This window comes from Thalassophryne amazonica, chromosome 4 (assembly GCF_902500255.1).
Source record: "Thalassophryne amazonica chromosome 4, fThaAma1.1, whole genome shotgun sequence".
NCBI lineage: Eukaryota > Metazoa > Chordata > Actinopteri > Batrachoidiformes > Batrachoididae > Thalassophryne > Thalassophryne amazonica.
Window position 1 is genome coordinate 110,373,065 of NC_047106.1, and position 19,303 is coordinate 110,392,367.

Here is a 19,303-nt window from a genome sequence, read left to right on the forward strand (position 1 = left end):
TCTCACAAATGCTGAAGCTGAGCTTTCTGAATGTGTTACTCATCCTGTGACCCCTCACATTTGTTGGGCTGCTGACCACCAGAATAATCATCATTTTTACAAAGTCAGCTCACATTGCGTCCCTCACCTTGGTCCAGATCTGTAGCAGACACAGTCAACACAATGGACCCTGAATGCTGGTTCTCATAGATCTGGGCTTCATATTGGTTCTCGTCAAACCAGGGCACCTCATCGTTATCGTCAATCACGTGGACACACAGCAGCTGGCTGGATGAGAGTTGGGGCATCCCATGATCCTCGGCGATTATTGTGAGGTTAAATACGTCTTGCGCCTCACGATCCAGAGGTTTGAAAATGGATAGCGAGCCTGTGGAGAGATGAATCATGGGTGAAATGTGAGGTCACATTTATTCTACCTGTGCCCATATTTACCCTGTATCTTGGTGAAGTAATGAGCAGGGTATTGGAGTAGTTGGGTCAAGGTCAAGGAAATCATGGGCCTAAAAACACCTTTTTTGTGTAGCTCAACAACCATGAAGCCCACATGGATCAAACCTGGTGGGAGTATTACCTGGATAGATATCTAGAGGTGATTAGATTTTGGAGTAGTTTGGGCAAAGGTCATAGAAAACATAGTCCAAAAATACCTTGTTTTGCACATTTCCTTGGGCAAAGGTAGGGGTCAGGGAAACCATGGTTCAGAAAACACTTTAAAAAATATCTCAACAACCAAGGTGCCTAAATGGATGGTATGAAGCATATATTGATCCTCAAATTATTTGTGATTCACTGGTATAAATTACTTCAAAATGAAGTCACACAGAAGTCATATATTGTGAAAAAACACCATTATGGACATGTATATTTACTTATCCATTTATATTGTGGTGTGTAGAGCACACAGGCTTTGTGTCAGCTCTCTGTTGACTTTCATTATAATGTGTTTCACACACAACAGCTACAGTGTGAAAGCGTGACATCAAAGGCAGTAAAACGCTCCACTTTCTACTGTTGTGTGCAGTCAAGTAATTTATAAAAGCACGTGTGAAAGGTTGCCGTGTGAGAGCCGAATCAACGCTAACCTCCTCCACGCTCACAGAGCGCTAGCTTTGCCTACCTGAGTGCTACCACCACCGCTGTAACAGCCCCAACAGTCTGGCCACAGTTTACGAGAGTTTCCACTGCAGAATGCCGCAGCCGTCATGAAAGAAGCAGTAAACACATGCTGTAGACACGCAACAGCCAGGCCTGCCGTGCTCTGCAGGAATTACGGCACGCTTGCTTTTTCATTATCCTGCCCTAAGAGGGTAGAGCTCGCATTGATTCAATTTTATGCTTTAAAATGAGCTGCAAAAGAAAGAAAAAGGCAAGGACTGTTTTGGTTTTAAAGTTTTCTCTTTGGATTTCACTTGGACTCAGTTAACTTGCCCCTGAGCTTTTAATCTGGTAGGAGTTACTGGCTGGAATTTTTTTCACCACGTTTAACTCCTTGGTGATTCTGCTGTTGCCCCCGGATGCTGATAGAACACAAGCAGAAAAGACAGATAAGGGGAGAACAGGTGAATTTTTTTTATTTTATATCTTTCTAGTTCTAATATTTTAAAGCTACAGTGTGTAGGGTTTAGAGGCGCCTAGCAGAAATGGAATATAGCATTCATAAAGTACTGTATTATTTATACTTACTTGCCATAATGAACCAGTGTGTGTTCATAAGGTCAGAATGAGCCCTTCATATCTGTCATATCTGTATCATATATGTCATATTACTTCAGAGTGGGCCCCCTCATGGAGGCCGCCATGCTGCACCGCCATATCCATGTCAAAGACTGCATATGTACTGGAAAAAACCTGCATAACATCACCAATTGGGCAGCGCAGTCTCATTTGAAGGCAGGTGCTAAAACAGTAAAATATGTTGCATATAACGTAATTTCTCTACTTCTGGGGACAGAAACACAGCACTTTCTCTGAGATTTTGGGCAAATTACACAAAAACAAAGTGAAAATGCAAAGAAAAAGTGACGATGCGGTGGAAAGTGCACATGTGTTGCGGTTTGTTTATGACCTGGAGCTCAAACGTGTTGAGGCGATTGTGTAGGCGAGACAATGTAGCTACTCTGGTTAGCTGTGTAGGCTAACACTTACCAATACAACCTCTCCCATTTGCCTCGTCTTCTCCACTGATAACCAAAAAAACCCTGTACTTTTCACGACTGCTTCGGTGATTGCAGCCAAAAACAAAACAGTTCACCATTTTCCCGTGTGAAGTTACGCTGTGTATATATTGTGCAACGGAAGCAGCTGTCCCCATAAGTGGTCAAATCCAGCAATATCATGCAGGGTTCAAATCAGACTGCGCTGCCCTATAGGTTTTCTATAGCGATCCAGAAAAGCTGTTCTAAAGCCCACAACTCTGGGGCACCACCATGTTGGCAGTGCTTTTTCCACCTACGCCATGACCAATCCATATCTGGATAAAGAGGTGAAGTGTAGACCCTGCATGACCTGGGCAGGATAAATGAAGCCCAATCGCTATTAATAAAGAGATTCATAGGGCTGTTTATTTAATTTTCTAAAGACAGTTTCAAATATGTGTGCCATATATGAGCATGCAGTGGCTGAGTCTGTGTAAACTACTCTGGTGCTCTTCCTATCCGCTGCCCCTGTTAAGCTAAAGACATTCTATTTAAGCTGTTAGTAGCATGTGGACACTGCATACTTTTACACAATTGTCCTTTGTTGACTGAATCGTCCTGTCGCTTCCAAAACCCACAGTGTTTTTCTTTTAGCCGCCCGCCCCCACCTGCAGTGAAGTACGAACCGCCCGGTCCCGCAAGATTTGCGTTGGGTCCCACGGGACCCAGTGGTACCCAATCCCAGTGCAGCCCTGTACTGGGTGGTGGTTTTCATAATGTGTGGCTTTATTGTGGACATTAAAATATGACCTGCTTATTCCCTCAGTAATCGTGGATTAACTGGACCAAATGTCATCAAGCAACCAACAGCTACTAAAAGTGCCAACTGCCTTAGCATACAAGTTAAACAACAAGAAAATTTCACTCAGTGGAAATACTGAAGCACAGACATCTCAGTTGATCTGTTTATATTATTATCAATCAAATTATTACTATTTGTAATGAAATGCTCACAAAGGACACACATGGTCCTCCACAGCAGCAAGTGGCCTATGTGAAACCACAGCGCTGAGGTCAGCTCACAGCGGCACACTATACCTTTCACTCAAAGCAACCACGTCCCAAATTATGCATAACTTGATGGCTTTTAACATCTTAAATTTATAAATAAATAAATAAATGAATAAATCACTGCTGTACAGTTATTATGGGGGGGGAGACTAGCTATACAGATCAAAATATATATATATTTTTTGTACCAGGCTGAAAATATATTTGTTCTGCTCTACATGTGGACATTTTAGCATGGGCTTCTATGGGAACCTGCTCCTTTTGCAGGATTTGGATGGTCAGAGCTTGCTACTTGGTTGATACAGTCGCCCAAAAGGGACATACTCTGCCTTTTGCAATTCAGAGTGTAGCAAGAAGACCAAAGAAAAGCAGAATCAGTGGCTGCTCCCATATACACTGTCAACATGTTGCTACAATAGGCTAACAAGTTTGATAACACTCACAAGACATCATATCATGAATCCACATCGTGCAAGAAGCAAAAAACTTCAGGAAAACAAAAATCTGAATGGTTACCATATAATACAATCTGCAACCTCACCACTAGATGACACTGAATCTTACACACTGCAGCTTTAAATGTAAGATGGAATTTGTAGAGTCAATTTGTGTGATTAGTGTTAGCTAAGGTACCTCAAACTGCATTTGAAAAAACAAAATAAAACGAAATATGACAAAACATTTCTGGTATCATCTGCAGAAGTCATTCATAAACTTGTTGAGTGTTAATCCATCAATACTGATGTCTTTGGCACAAAACTATTTCCCATATTACAAATACGCTTTCCTGCTGGACTACAAGTGGAATTAGCACCTTCCTTTTTGACACTGACTGAAAATAATGTGTCTTATTCTGTGACTTTGTAGAAGTGTGACACTCACATGGTTTGAGTGTAAAATTAACCTAAAGAAAACAGATCATGTTCTCCTGGCACTGACCCCAGAACAGGAGCACACCAGGTGCTCAAGGGATTAACTCATGTCATTATTCCTTCAAATAATAACCAGCATGTGTGAAAATACTTCAAGATGAGTGCACAAAGCAGGTTGACGCACAAGTGACATGCATGACAGAACCTGAATGTTTCCATGTCCAAGCTGCTCCAGGGGGCATCCTGCCTGCCTGCGACTTGAAGGGGAGGCCGGAGTCAATGTTGACACGTGTCTCAAACACCACAACAAAGCATGCAGGTCCAAACAGCCCCAGATCTGCATTGACTAAGTGATGGTGTCTCACGCAAGCCCACAAACATATGTGCACGCACACAGACACTCGTGTGCACACGCGTAACTGATCCCTTCTCTAATGGATCCCAGAAGCTGGAGCTGGAGGTTCTTTGGTCTTTCATGGGAATAGATCCACAATAACATGATGGGCTTGTGTGTGTGTGTGCGTGTGTGTGTGTGTGTGTTAAATAGTTGGCAGGCTGCTCTGTCTGTCTGGCCTCCAAGTGAGAGAAATAAGTCATGAAAGGTGAAGCAAGACGAGCGCTGTGCACAAAAAGGGAGTAAGCAAGGTTGTGCATTCAAGCACGTGTCAAGACGCTTTGACATCCAAAATTTAGGGGTGACAAAACCAGATGCAGACTCGCTTATCCAGTCAAACTGAGCAGATTTTAATCTGAGAATAACATTTGTGTGACAGGAACATTAACATTCTGGAATGTGCACCGCTTGCTGGAAATGTGAGGATAGTGAAAGTAATCAGGGTAAATCAGGTGTAGAATAATGCACCAATGCCGCTCATCACCGTGTCCTTCACACCACAGAACTATTTTGGGTCCTGTTTGGCAACCACCTCAACAGACAATTCACCTGTTTTCACCTCTAATAACCATCTATGTGCCACAGCTAAATGAAACGTGGGTGTTCCTTTGGTCTTCTCCAGCTGCTAAGGTCCTCCAAATGGAGGCACCTTCCAATGGGGTTAAAGTCCAGAGACATGCACCACATGACCAAAATTGTCATGGTCAACATTCCTACACATTAAAAGTGGTACATCTCTTCTAAAAGGGGTCTGAGACACGCTTTGTCCCCTGTTTACAATGGGGTACTGAGGTCAAAGCAGTTTCAGTCTTTTGTTCATGGTAATGAGTCATTCACGTCATCAGGAGAGTTGTCAGGAGAGGCGTCGGTCCCATCGTTAGGTGGGACAGCTGCCCTGTCATAAGGAGGGTGCTAACTAGAGCACAATAGGTACTAATTAGAGCAAATGTTTAGTCACTAGCCAATAGCAGTCTGCCTCTCGATAAGAGAGGTCTGGTTGGTTTAAAACTCCAGCTTTTGGGGCTTCTGTTATTCTTCTCTACAAGAGTCAAGACAGAAGTAAGACTACCAGAGCAAGAATTTTAGCTGAGGAAGCGTCTGCGATTTGAAGCGAAACGTCCTCGCGTCCATTCGAAGATTCAAGCTTCTCTACTATCTCTTCTAAAAGTCATTCTAACAGTACCCAAGGACCCTCCAAAGACACCTGCTACCAAAGACTTACAGTTTGTAGGCCAAATCAAAAAAGGGCTGTAGTTTAAGAGTTGGTTGCACCCCCCCGCCCCTCTTGTAACTTTAGTTTGATGGTACCAGCATGTTCCCAGGTCATATAAGATAACATTTTCACATGTTGTCATTGGCACAACCTGACAGGAACATCTGACAACAGCCTTTTATAAATGAGGGCTCAGTAAAAAAGCTGATTTTAGTACCTTACATAAAATCTGGTCGAAAGTGGGAGTGGTAGTTCCCCAATGTTCCCAAATGGTTATATAGCACAAATAAAGTGTGTATTAACATAAATGAACCAGTAAACACTTTTTATTTGTTGATAGGAAAAGTTACATTTCTGTCAAATTATGCCTTATTTTCCCATTTAAGTGCAGAATAATTAGTAATTCATGAATAATTAAGTGTTATTCATTGTTTTCTTTTAATACCATTTTTTATGTCACATTTCAGGTGCCATATTAAAAGATAACACCTTTATTTCCATAAAAAATGTATCAGCATGACTTTTCTGTTAATGAACTTCAGATGATGCAGTAAAAGTATGTAAATCATGTACATCGATGGGATGGCCGTGCTGCATTCCCTGAAAGCTGTTCCAAGGACATTCAGTGAACTGGCCAGCCGTATCTTCCAGCTCATGAAGGCAACCTTGCTCAAGAAGAGGACCAAGACTGATCTTATTATGGAACAATATCCTCAGATCTCCATCAGAAATACTGAGAGAGCAAAGCGTGGTGCAGCAGGTGCCAGTCACATCACTATCCAGGATGGCAATCAGAAGTGCCCCACTCAGTGGAAGAAATACCTACGTGATGGTAACAACAACAACAAAAAACTGGCATGAATGACACCAACGAAACTACACCCCAGTGTTTGCAGGCTTTGGTCCACTTTACTTCACTCATGGTGAAGAGTGTCACACACTGGGGATAATAGCATCGTTTGCAGCAGAGTAGATGAATTGTGTACCCAAAAAGAAGAAGCTGATGCACAAATTCTGCTCCATGACCCCCACGCAGCATCTGCTGGACATGAATGCATTGTAATGAAGTCCCCAGATACAGATGCTGCAGTGGTAGTTTGAACTTTCAGTAGCCAAATAGGTGCTAAGGTCCTCCCAAATAGGTGCTAAGGTCCTCTTCTGTACAGGTACAAAGCAACAACACAGACACATTGATGTAAGTGCCACTGGACAGTCACTTGGTGAAGATGTTTGCAAAGCATTACCAGGACTGCACGCTTTGACAGGGTGCGATAGCACAAGTACTTCATAGGCAAATCAAGAAACAGGCATTCCAGCTAGTGGAGTCTGCTGCTGACCTGTGCAATGCCATGATGATGGTTTGCAATTCCTTCAGTGATGATGACGAGCGGCTAAAAGGGTGAGCTCCATTAGTCTGCTCTTTGTACAAAGGTGAGGACACAGATCGTGTCAGGTACAAACTCTTTTGCAGCTCAAACCTGCCATCTGACACCCACCAAAGATGCACTGAGGTATCATGTAGCACAAGCAAATTACCACCCATGCATTTAGCATCAGCCCCTGAATGCCACTGCTCAAACACCCGGTCCAGAGGGCCACGGCTGGGACGAGGTTCATGACCACATCTCTGTCCACTGGATTGATCTGGAACCTGCTCCAATGGCTCTGTTACAACTCATCTATTGCAACTGCAAGAAAGACCACTGCCTGTAGGTGGCAAGTGCTTATGTAGAAAAAGGGCTTTGCCGTGCACAGATGCTTATGGCTGCACCAACTGCACCAACATGCAGAATACTTACTCCACTGAGACTGACTCAAGTGATGATGAAGACTGAACACTCATGGTGAACACTCTAAACATAAAGTTCATGCTATGCTACAGAAGTATCACAGAACAGAGATGTGAGACAGGCACCGACAAATACATTATGTGGAAACACAAATACGTAATATGTTAATATGATAACTTATGTTTATGTTTAAAATATTTGGGTTACATGTACAAATATCAGAAACAAGAACTGAAATAATTAATTATTATGTAATTTATACTATTTCATTGTTATACCAACTGTTTTATACATATCTGTGGGTTTGATCAATTTAGCAGATTAAAGTTGCTTTATTCATAAATCTACACACATAACCAGATTAGCATTTTTAAAATTCATTTTCCAGGATGTGTGTCATAGTATATTATTTTGTTTAGAATAAATCAATCAATCAACTCAACTTTTTTCTTATATAGCGCCAAATCACAACAAACAGTTGCCCCAAGGTGCTCCATATTGTAAGGCAAGGCCATACAATAATTATGAAAAACCCCAACGGTCAAAACGACCTCCTATGAGCAAGCACTTGGCAACAGTGGGAAGGAAAAACTCCCTTTTAACAGGAAGAAACCTCCAGCAGAACCAGGCTCAGGGAGGGGCAGTCTTCTGCTGAGACTGGTTGGGGCTGAGGGAAAAAAAACAGGAAAAAGACATGCCGTGAAGGGGGGCAGAGATCGATCACTAATGATTAAATGCAGAGTGATGCATACGGAGCAAAAAGAGAAAGAAACAGTGCATCATGGGAACCCCCCCACAATCTACGTCTAAAGCAGCATAACCAAGGGATGGTCCAGGGTCACCCGATCCAGCCCTAACTATAAGCCTTAGCGAAAAGGAAAGTTTTAAGCCTAATCTTAAAAGTAGAGAGGGTATCTGTCTCCCTGATCTGAATTGGGAGCTGGTTCCACAGGAGAGGAGCCTGAAAGCTGAAGGCTCTGCCTCCCATTCTACTCTTACAAACCCTAGGAACTACAAGTAAGCCCGCAGTCTGAGAGCGAAGCGCTCTAATGGGGTAATATGGTACTACGAGGTCCCTAAGATAAGATGGGACCTGATTATTCAAAACCTTATAAGTAAGAAGAAGAATTTTAAATTCTATTCTAGAATTAACAGGAAGCCAATGAAGAGAGGCCAACACGGGTGAGATATGCTCTCTCCTGCTAGTCCCGTCAGTACTCTAGCTGCAGCATTCTGAACCAACTGAAGGCTTTTTAGGGAACTTTTAGGACAACCTGATAATAATGAATTACAATAGTCCAGCCTAGAGGAAATAAATGCATGAATTAGTTTTTCAGCATCACTCTGAGACAAGACCTTTCTGATTTTAGAGATATTGCGTAAATGCAAAAAGGCAGTCCTACATATTTGTTTAATATGCGCTTTGAATGACATATCCTGATCAAAATGACTCCAAGATTTCTCACAGTATTACTAGAGATCAGGGAATGCCATCCAGAGTAACGATCTGGTTAGACACCATGCTTCTAAGATTTGTGGGGCAAGTACAATAACTTCAGTTTTTATCTGAGTTTAAAAGCAGGAAATTAGAGGTCATCCATGTCTTTATGTCTGTAAGACAATCCTGCAGTTGAGCTAATTGGTGTGTATCCTCTGGCTTCATGGATAGATAAAGCTGGGTATCATCTGCATAACAGTGAAAATTTAAGCAATACCGTCTAATAATACTGCCTAAGGGAAGCATGTATAAAGTGAATAAAATTGGTCCTAGCACAGAACCTTGTGGAACTCCATAATTAACTTTAGTCTGTGAAGAAGATTCCCCATTTACATGAACAAACTGTAATCTATTAGACAATATGATTCAAACCACCGCAGCGCAGTGCCTTTAATACCTATGACATGCTCTAATCTCTGTAATAAAATTTTATGGTCAACAGTATCAAAAGCAGCACTGAGGTCCAACAGAACAAGCACAGAGATAAGTCCACTGTCCGAAGCCATAAGAAGAATCATTTGTAACCCTTCACTAATGCTGTTTCTGTACTATGATGAATTCTAAAACCTGACTGAAACTCTTCAAATAGACCATTCCTCTGCAGGTGATCAGTTAACTGTTTTACAACTACCCTCTCAAGAATCTTTGAGAGAAAAGGAAGGTTGGAAATTGGCCTATAATTAGCTAAGATAGCTGGGTCAAGTGATGGCTTTTTAAGTAATGGTTTAATTACTGCCACCTTAAAGGCCTGTGGTACATACCAACTAACAAAGATAGATTGATCATATTTAAGATGAAGCATTAAATAATGGTAGGACTTCCTTGAGCAGCTGGCAGGAATGGGGTCCAATAAACATGCCGATGGTTTGGACGAAGCAACCAATGAAAATAACTCAGACAGAACAACCGGAGAGAAAGAGTCTAACCAAATTACCGCATCACTGAAAGCAGCCAAAGATAACGATACGTCTTTGGGATGGTTATGAGTAATTTTTTCTCTAATAGTCAAATTTTGTTAGCAAAGAAAGTCATGAAGTCATTACTAGTTAAAGTTATGGAATACTCAGCTCAATAGAGCTCTGACTCTTGTCAGCCTAGCAAACAGTGCTGAAAAGAAACCTGAGGTTATTCTTATTTTCTTCAATTAGTGATGAGTAGAAAGATGTCCTAGCTTTACGGAGGGCTTTTTTTATAGAGCAACAAACTCTTTTCCAGGCTAAGTGAAGATCTTCTAAGTTAGTGAGACACCATTTCCTCTCCAACTTACGGGTTATCTGCTTTAAGCTACGAGTTTGTGAGTTATACACGGAGTCAGACACTTCTGATTTAAAGCTCTCTTTTTCAGAGGAGCTACAGCATCCAAAGTTGTCTTCAAAGAGGATGTAAAACTATTGACGAGATACTCTAACTCCCTTACAGAGTTTAGGTAGCTACTCTGCTCTGTGTTTGGTATATGACATTAGAGAACATAACGAAGGAATCATATCCTACAACCTCGTTACAGCGCTTTCTGAAAGACTTTAGTGTAATGACAACTTATTCCCCACTGCAGGGTGTATGTCCATCAGGGTAAATGTAAATGTTATTAAAAAATGATCAGACCGAAGGGTAGTTTTCAGGGAAAACTGAAAACTGATGCCTTAATAAAGGCATCATCTTAAAAAATCACCTGACTTGGGGCAAAAAATAACAATGCAGTGTTTTTGAGAATTACCAATTTTGTCATTTTTCAGATGAAAGTCAGACATACTTTGGCAAAAAAAAAAGAAAAAAAAAAGAATGTTTTCAATTGAAAATGAAACGGTTTTAAAGTTTACGGGTTCATTTATATCAGTATCACACTTTATTGTCCCTGTCAAACCATTTGAGACATCTGGAGCAATCAAACTTATTTTTATCTGAGCTGATGTAAGTTCAGAAAATTGGCTTTTTTACTGAGCCCTCTTTTATAAAAGGCTGATGTCAGAAGTGCCTGCAGGTTGTGCCAATGATGACAAGTGAAATGTTATATTATATGACCTGGAATATGCTGGTACCACAAACTAACTTACAGGGGGGTGCAACAAAAGTGCATAATTCATGATTGGGCCACCAAACTATTACTGTCATCTACTATCTTCCAGTCACTGACTACCTACCGTAACTGGTTAACTAACACTGACCTAAGTATACACTGATTGTCAGCGTCCCACATGAAAGATTAGCATCATGAAAGAAATATGACATTTTTGTGACTGACCATGTCATCACACAGTGGGAAAAAATATTGGGCAAATTTTAAATTCTATGACCCACATTTCAAAAAGCAGCATGAAATTTACACACTACAGATGTAACCATAGAATTTTCTTTAGTGTTGTTTTTTCCAGCAGAAACCCAGGTGAAGAGCATAAATGCTTTATTCGATCTTTCATTTTAAAACCCCGCACTTGATTGTGTTTCTAAACAGCCAATAAAGTGTGTCACTAATATGGACAGATTTATGTGACATATCAGCAAATACAAACTTCTTCTTTTTCTATTGTTTTGCTTATCAGGGTAGATGATTGTCATTATAAGTGTTGCCATGATTCGTGTTACATCGTACAGCCGGCCTGCACACCATTCATTTGGAGTCTTACCAAGTTAAATAAATTCATGTCCATGGTGCGGCTTGCAGTAAACCTACAAGATTGCTGAAATCTCATAGTATTTACTGGACATACAGCAGTAATCTCACTGCAAATGTCTGTATCATTAACATGGAGACAAGAACAAAGGGGAGATGGTCTGATGGAAAAGAGAATGGAAGCATCATTGGTTCTGTGTGCATGAGAGAGAGAGAGAGAGAGAGAGGAGAGAGAGAGAGAGGAGAGAGAGAGAGAGAGAGAAAGAGAGAGCTCATTCCTGCTGGCATGGAGACACTGAGAAACACCGCTGGTGTCCAACATTGTTTCATAGGTTCTAACACTTTCTCTGTCTATATAGCAGTGACGCATGTGGACATTAAATTGCATCTGGATTACAAGTGTGTCTAATGGGATTGATCTGGAAGGTTCCAACATGTATTGAATCCAAGTTCAGTGGACAGATGCCCAGCCTAGGTCTCCTGCATGAAAAGGGCATTAGACATGTCTTACCAGTGTTCGGGTTGAGGCTGAACGTTCCTCCATTGTTGCCTGACTGGATGTTGTAAGTTATCCGGCCATTTTCGCCTTGATCACCATCCCTGGCCATGACGTAGAGAACCACAAAGCCCGCCGGCTGGTCTTCCATCACGCTGACAGCAGATGGTGAGCTAAACACTGGTGCATTATCATTCACATCAGTTACATACACCCTCGCCGTGACTGACCCCCACCGCCTCTGGCTCACATTGAGGGCTGAGTCTGTTGCCTTTACAACCATGATCAGGTTGGGGGTGACCTCATGATCCAGCTCCTGATCCAAAGATAGAATCCCAGTGGAGGGGTCAAGAGTGAAAAGCACAGGGGTGTGAGGCCACTGCTGAAGAATGGAGTATGTCAGCTCACTATTGGGTCCACTGCCGTCCTTATCAGTGGCCTGGAAAGCATAAACAGAAGATCCAAGCTCCATATTCTCAGGGATGACAATGGTGATGGGGTCTTCAGGGAACTGAGGGGCATGGTCATTGCTGTCCTCAACATCAATGTCTACTTGGACTAGGGTACTATGAGGAGGAACCTGAGAGAAGTCATCCACTCAATATGAAGAGTGTAACGTGCATTGCGCTCGTAGTCGAGAGGACGAGCCAGGTACACGTCACCCGTGAGATGATCCACGACAAAAGTCCCATCTCGGTCTGTACCCCCGACCACTGTGTAGGTTACCTCACCCTCCTGTGGAGGTTCTCCATCTTGGAGGCAAACAGAGCCAATAACAGATCCAGGCTTGGCCTCCTCCACAGAGTTGAATGATAAAGAGAGCGAGTTGGCCTTCGATATCGGTTTGTTGATGCTGAGACCTGTAGCAAAGACAAACAATGTTCATTTACTGTATTTAACTGAGCAACATAGTAACAGTTCTAATGTGCAAGTTAATGCAAACAGGCTGGTGGCAGCTTAAAGCTTAACAGATTTCACTATGAGGGAAAATATTCTATAATATTACACTGAACCGTCACTAAACAGAGTCTTGTATAATATGTGCAACATTAACAACTACAAAATTTAAAAAAAATTCCTTCTTCTGCATTATGTTAGCACTAGTGTGTTGCCCGTGGGGGTCCACGGGCTCTAGACTGGGTAGTGCTTATAAATAGGTAGCTGACATTTTTCAAGGGTGGTAATAAATTATGCAAAGTTTCTACAATGAGTCAGAATGGTGTGTGAGTCCAGAATGTTTTTAGAACCTTAGACCGCAAACAGCTTTTAGAAGAAGAACTCAACCCTTTTATTTCCTGTTAATTACGGAATTGTTTAATGTTAATTACTGTCTTAATGTGTTTCTAAATTGTTTAGGTTATTGCTATCATATACACACTTCATTTAAAAGTCAAATGAAAATATATAAGGAAAAATAAAACAAAATAATAATAATAATAATAACAATTATTATTATTATTATTATTATTATTGTGCAGCCATACCTCCCTGTTCGTTCAGCGCACAGAACAAAGTGTCACTCTCTGTTTGTGTGTTCTGTGATTAACTATTTGAGTTATTTGTTATGTAATTGTGTATGTAGTTGTAGTATTTATTTCTATACTTGTCTTGGCTCTGTTCTCTGTGTTTTTCATGTAACACATCATGTGCATTGAGCCGTCATTTCCAGGTGTCACCGAGTGGCTGGCCAGCGATCAGCTGAGAGGCGCCTTGTTGTGCTGTGCATGCTCAGACGTGGCTGGCCGGTCCCCATGTGACCTTGTCTGTACATACATATTAGCATGTCATGCAAGTGTGCCCCCTCCCCTGCACACCACGTGTTGAGGGGAGAGCCAACACTGGCACACCACATGTGTTGGGGGGGAGCGCGACATACATGCACACCACATATGTTGGATGGTGGGGGTGGGGGAGTTTGGCACAGCCACACCCATGTGTGTTGCTTAGTGATGCCACACTCGTGGGGCACTTAGACAATTTTCACAAAGAGCTTGAATGTGATCATCTTCTGTCTACTATCGTGTCAGGAGCGCAAATAACCCCGCCTTTTCTAAGTGCCCAGTGAGCAGTGTTGGATGTTTGTATGTGGCACCTGGAATTTGGCCGATACCTTCCGAGAGGGGGATCGAATGGGCACTCGCAGGACACTTGCTGTCTTTCGGTCACTGGTGTGCGTGAATCGTTGTAGCAACAGCTGTAAGAGGCATTTGAGGTGGCTCCGATTTTTCACGAGAGGCATCTGACTCCTCCTTTGTGCGCCTTTCAGCCTCAATCATCTTATTTGTGAAGGGGCCCTAATATATGTAGCTTCTCTAAAAATATTAGTCCTATCAACGTTCAGCACCGTTCATCCTTCATCCAAAATACATAAGCATACCAAATGACAAATGTCAGGTCTCTACAGTTGGTGCATGATCAAAATTGCACACACGCATGCACACAGAGCTTTTTGTCTTTTCTGCATTCTGCTGTAAGCAGGTGCTTTTAATTTGACACACAAACAGAGACGGTGGCAGAAGTCATTAAAGTCACTACACGTACTAAGAACATTCTGGACTCATACGTCATTCCAACTTATTATAGAAGCTTTGCATAATTAATTTCCACCCTTGAAAAATGTCAGGTACCTAATTTATAAACACTACCCAATTTGGAGCCCGTGGATCCCCACAGGCAACACGCTAGTAATATATGAAAAGTCAATGTTTATTTCAATCTAAATAAATGAATAAATAAATTAGTATGTCCTGGAAATTGATTCTATTACATTCTGTGATATATCTGGACAAAAAGGGAAAGCCCCAATGTTAGCTGACAGTATTAAGAATGTTGAGCAATTTACAAGACTGTGAAAATTTAGGTCTGGTTGGGAATAGATTCCATTACTTCTTGTGTGGATCTGGATAAAGGGATGAAGCTCGGAAATTTACAAAGGCTTTTTTTAACTTTACATTAGACTAATTTGATTCTTCGTAGAGGGATACACTTAATGAATGCTTTTCTACTTTTGCAGGTTTCCTGTTGATCAGTTCAAAGTGTCCTCAAAAGTCCAGAAAAACAACACTAAATGAGAGGATTAGCCTGAATGTTGTGTTTGCTGAGAAAATGATCAGCTTTCTTTGCACTGAATCCAAAACTTCACTCACAAACATGTTGTGTTTATTTCTCTGTTGTGAAGTTTACATGGCAACGACTCATTCGGTTACACATCAGATGGTAAAGTTGTGCCTCCAGAAGTAAATTGGTGTCACCCTCTCTGATCAGTGATGTATTTAACAAAACACTTTGCAGAGACGCCTCAAGCAAACTGGGCAATGTCAACACAACATCATTTTCTGTTGATTAAATATCAACAGAACTGCCTTGAACAATGTTTTGTGTGTGTGTGGATGTGCTTTTCAATGCAAAAAGTGCTACTGTAATAAAGAAAGCATTGAAGTCATTGAGTATGACCTTGATCGGAGCGGTCTACAGCTGGCCTTTATCAACAGGCCAGCTGGGAGGATTTGAACAAGTTCCACTTTTCCATTTGAAAAGACACAGGGGAGGAAGAGGGAGGAGATGGGAGAGAGGCCTGTCAGAAGTGAAGCCGACATGTCTGCGGCGAGTGAGAGGGGCCCGTGGACATGGATCGTCTCAGCGGCGAGTCCGGCCTTTGATATTAAATAGGTGAGCGGTGATGGTGTTTGTGCTGGCGCGGCTACAGCGGGCTGACCTGGACCGTGAGGGAGCAGGATGTGCTGCGAGGGGGCAGTCCTCTGTCGGAAGCTGTCACCGTCAGAGCGTACTCCTCCCGCTCTGAGTGGCTGAGCAGGGAAGAAGATCGCAGCTCGCCGGTGTTGGAGTTCAAAGCAAAGCGCTCAGCTCTGGGACCTGATGGAGAGAGACGGAGTCCAGAGTTTAACCAGAGGTGATGAGTTTGAAATGAAAAACACCATCTCAGAAACACTAAGTTATAACATTGTGTTTTATAATGATGTCTTTATATTTCTGTGCCTGAGGAAGTAAAAACTGCAGGTATTCACAGGTAGACTGAGATTTAAGTGACTGGATTTGTGTTCAAATTAATTCTGTTCCTTCAGTTTTCTTTGTGATTAATGTGTCAAACTTGAGTGGACCATTACTGGTCGAAACTGTTTTTATTTGGGTTCTTTTTTTAAGTTGTTCTTATCATATGTCCCCTCAGCTGATCTAATAATGGTCACATTTGAAAATTAAATGAACTTATTGAACTTATTTATTTGGCACACAACACGTCAATAACAAAAACTGATATACAAGACAATTCCACAGTGACAAGTGTGACCAAAAAGGGGTGAACAGAAGCAAAGCTATTGAAAAGCTAATTCATGCATAGCCAGTTTGGGGAAGGATTTCCAAGGTTTTTTTTTTCCAATCTGGTTCAAAATATGGACCCTGAGAAGATCTGAAATGCAGGTAACCATGGCAACATTTTAAGACAGCCAACATTTATAGCTGCAGTTATCAGCAACTCTGTAAGTCTCAAATACAGTGTACTTCATAGGTTTATACAGTACTGCGTAAAATGTTTCAGTACCATTTGTTTGTTCCCTCCCCGCCCCTCAGTGGATTATTAAAGAAACTAAATTACAAACCTGAACAACCAGGACAATCGTAAAATGAACAACAACATAAACATTAGATATTTAGGAACTTTTCATTGTGTTGAAAGGGTTCAGACACATTAATGTTGGCCCATAGTCAAAGGACCTAGTGTGGGCAGCATCATCTCTGGTGGGTCAGAGAGCTGTTCTTTTAGACACATGACATGAATGGAGCATCTTTCAGACTTATGGGTGTAACCAGCCCAGTCTCACACTTTTTTTTTTGTGCTCCTGTTATGAAATGAGTCACATTTTCGTGATGCAGTTTTTTAAAATTTATTTTACTATTTCTCACCCTACCCCTTCCCCTAATCACAGACCCCCGCTTCCATCACGAAATGAATTCGTGACCCCAGTATGAAAATGTGGTGCTTTTTGTGACGGTATCACAAACCAATAGATAATGTTCTGTTCGTGATGCCATCATGAATCACTGTGAGATATGGTTGGGTGTAACACATAGTGAGACCTTTTGGCTGCTCCCTTGTTTTCACTCAGGGTCGCTACAGCAGATCCGATGTGGATTTGGATGAACACTGAGGAAGACCTAGTCGAAACGCGTCTGTGCTCCTGATCCTGTTGCCTTGCCATGAGTCATTAAAACCTTTATAAGAAGGACACTTGAGTGTTGTTGACTTTATTTTTATATTGACTTAGGATGAATTGGCACAAGTTTTACACCGAATGCCCTTCCTGACGCAACTCTACAGTACATGGAGAAATGGGGCAGAGGTGGGGTTTGAACAAGGAACCTTCTGCACTGAAACCAGGCACACTAATGTCTTGGCCTCCACCCCTGCTGCTTATGGGTGACATCACACGCTGATAACGCCTGGATTTGTGATATCAAGCTGTGAATGTGGTGACATACTGTGTTGTTGCAGTAAATCAGTTTGTTGATCCACTGCCGGTGTCGCCAACAGAACGGTCCCCCCTAAAAATTGGTTCCCCCTGCCTTCACTGCGCATGCGTTATTTTGTTGCATCAGCAGCAATTCACCTTGTTTCTGCTTCAAACTGCACTCCAATCATCCATCTCAGCGACAGATATCTGAAGCTTTAGTACAACAATCATTTGCACATAAATTCATTATTTCATAATAAAAGATGGGGAGCGATCAGAGTGCAACAGCGTTGCATCTGAGACTGACTCTTTGAGTCTGACTCTCTATACCCAAAGTGATCAAATGGAATAATGTGATTATTAACCATCAGATGACAAAGTAAAACCCCTTAAATCATTCTAAAGTCAGTTTTAAGCATAAATGAGGTGATAACCAGTGAATGTTGCTGACGTACCAATATGACTGAACAGTGAAGGCAGTGAGGACTGATTTTTTGGGGGGGGAGCGTTTGATCAGCGACATCAGCGAAACAATCAAAATGGGGATGTAGAATTCCACTCTGTCATGCAGTAGTCACTTTCTGTGCACATAACAACTTGAAAAAAATTAATTTGATTTTCACTTAGCTTGAACTGGACAAGCTAAATGAGTGTATTTCAGACAGGCTTGAATTTGAACATGATCAAGTTTTCCCAAGTTCCTCTAAGGACCGCCCACTGTAATGAGCATTCTTGACACACAAGTCTGAATTCTTGTTCAGCAGCAGTCGATCTGACTCATTTTTACCAACAATAAAAACAATGCGGTTTGTAGGTGTTGCATGACGTTTGGGTGAAGTGGAGTCTGTAGGTTAATATATGGGATATGCGCTGTAGCTGTACCTGACAAAGAATAGAACAGAGTGCCGTTCTCTCCTTCGTCAGGGTCTTTGGCTTGAAGCGTGCCGAGCAGAACGCCAGACGGCTGACCTTCCAGCACCTATTGAGTGAAAACCAAGCACATGTCAGTGGAGACATGAAACATGTTTCATTTCATGGCTCTTTTTGTATTTCTGGCTGTGCAGGGCTCTCATCACCTGTATGATGAGGTTTTTTCCAGAGTGTCTGTGGTGAAAACGGGATCATTGTCGTTGTCATCCAGGACGGTGATAAAAGCCGTTCCTGTCGAGCTGCGACTTGGCGATCCCCCATCCTGCACCGCTACAAGCAGCTGGTAACTGGACTTCTGCTCTCTGTCCAGAATCGTCCTCGTACTGATCTCACCTAGAGGAAAGGGGCGGACGGGAAGGCGTTTATCCTGAGGCGCTGGTGCAGAGGGCTGAAATCATGGCTTTGATCTGCGACACATGACTAGCAGACATGCACACTGCACAGATGAACATGTGCATACACTTTGATGCATACATACACACAAAGAATTTCTGGAGGCTTAACAGATGCTGCAGACGCACAAAACTCAGCCAGACAGTGATCGCAAATCAGTCAGATTCTCCACCCACAGTCGTACAGACTCAGCAGGCCAATTAAAGCTCAGCATGACACAGCATGACACTTAGTACTGCTGTCACCATCTACTGACTAATTTATGACAATGGCAAACACCCAACTGTATGTAGCCTGTCATCTCAAACTCCAATGTGAGCTGCTGAAACATTGATTCCCCCCCATAAAGAATTAGAGTTTTGTTTTACGCAATCCAAAAATGTTACTTGTGAAATCATGAAAAGGTGTTCCACAGAGAAAGACAAACACAATTAT

General features: G+C 42.0%; 1 protein-coding gene across 1 annotated transcript in view; it reads right to left on the bottom strand.

Annotated features, from left to right (window-relative positions):
- Window positions 1-19,303, bottom strand: part of LOC117508620 (protocadherin-16-like) — a 354,090-nt gene that overhangs the window by 29,257 nt on the left and 305,530 nt on the right. Inside the window, 7 exon segments of the mRNA XM_034168420.1 lie at window positions 128-367; window positions 12,093-12,674; window positions 12,677-12,937; window positions 15,789-15,950; window positions 18,428-18,524; window positions 18,622-18,656; window positions 18,659-18,808. Of these exon segments, the coding sequence (XP_034024311.1) occupies window positions 128-367; window positions 12,093-12,674; window positions 12,677-12,937; window positions 15,789-15,950; window positions 18,428-18,524; window positions 18,622-18,656; window positions 18,659-18,808 (1,527 nt within the window).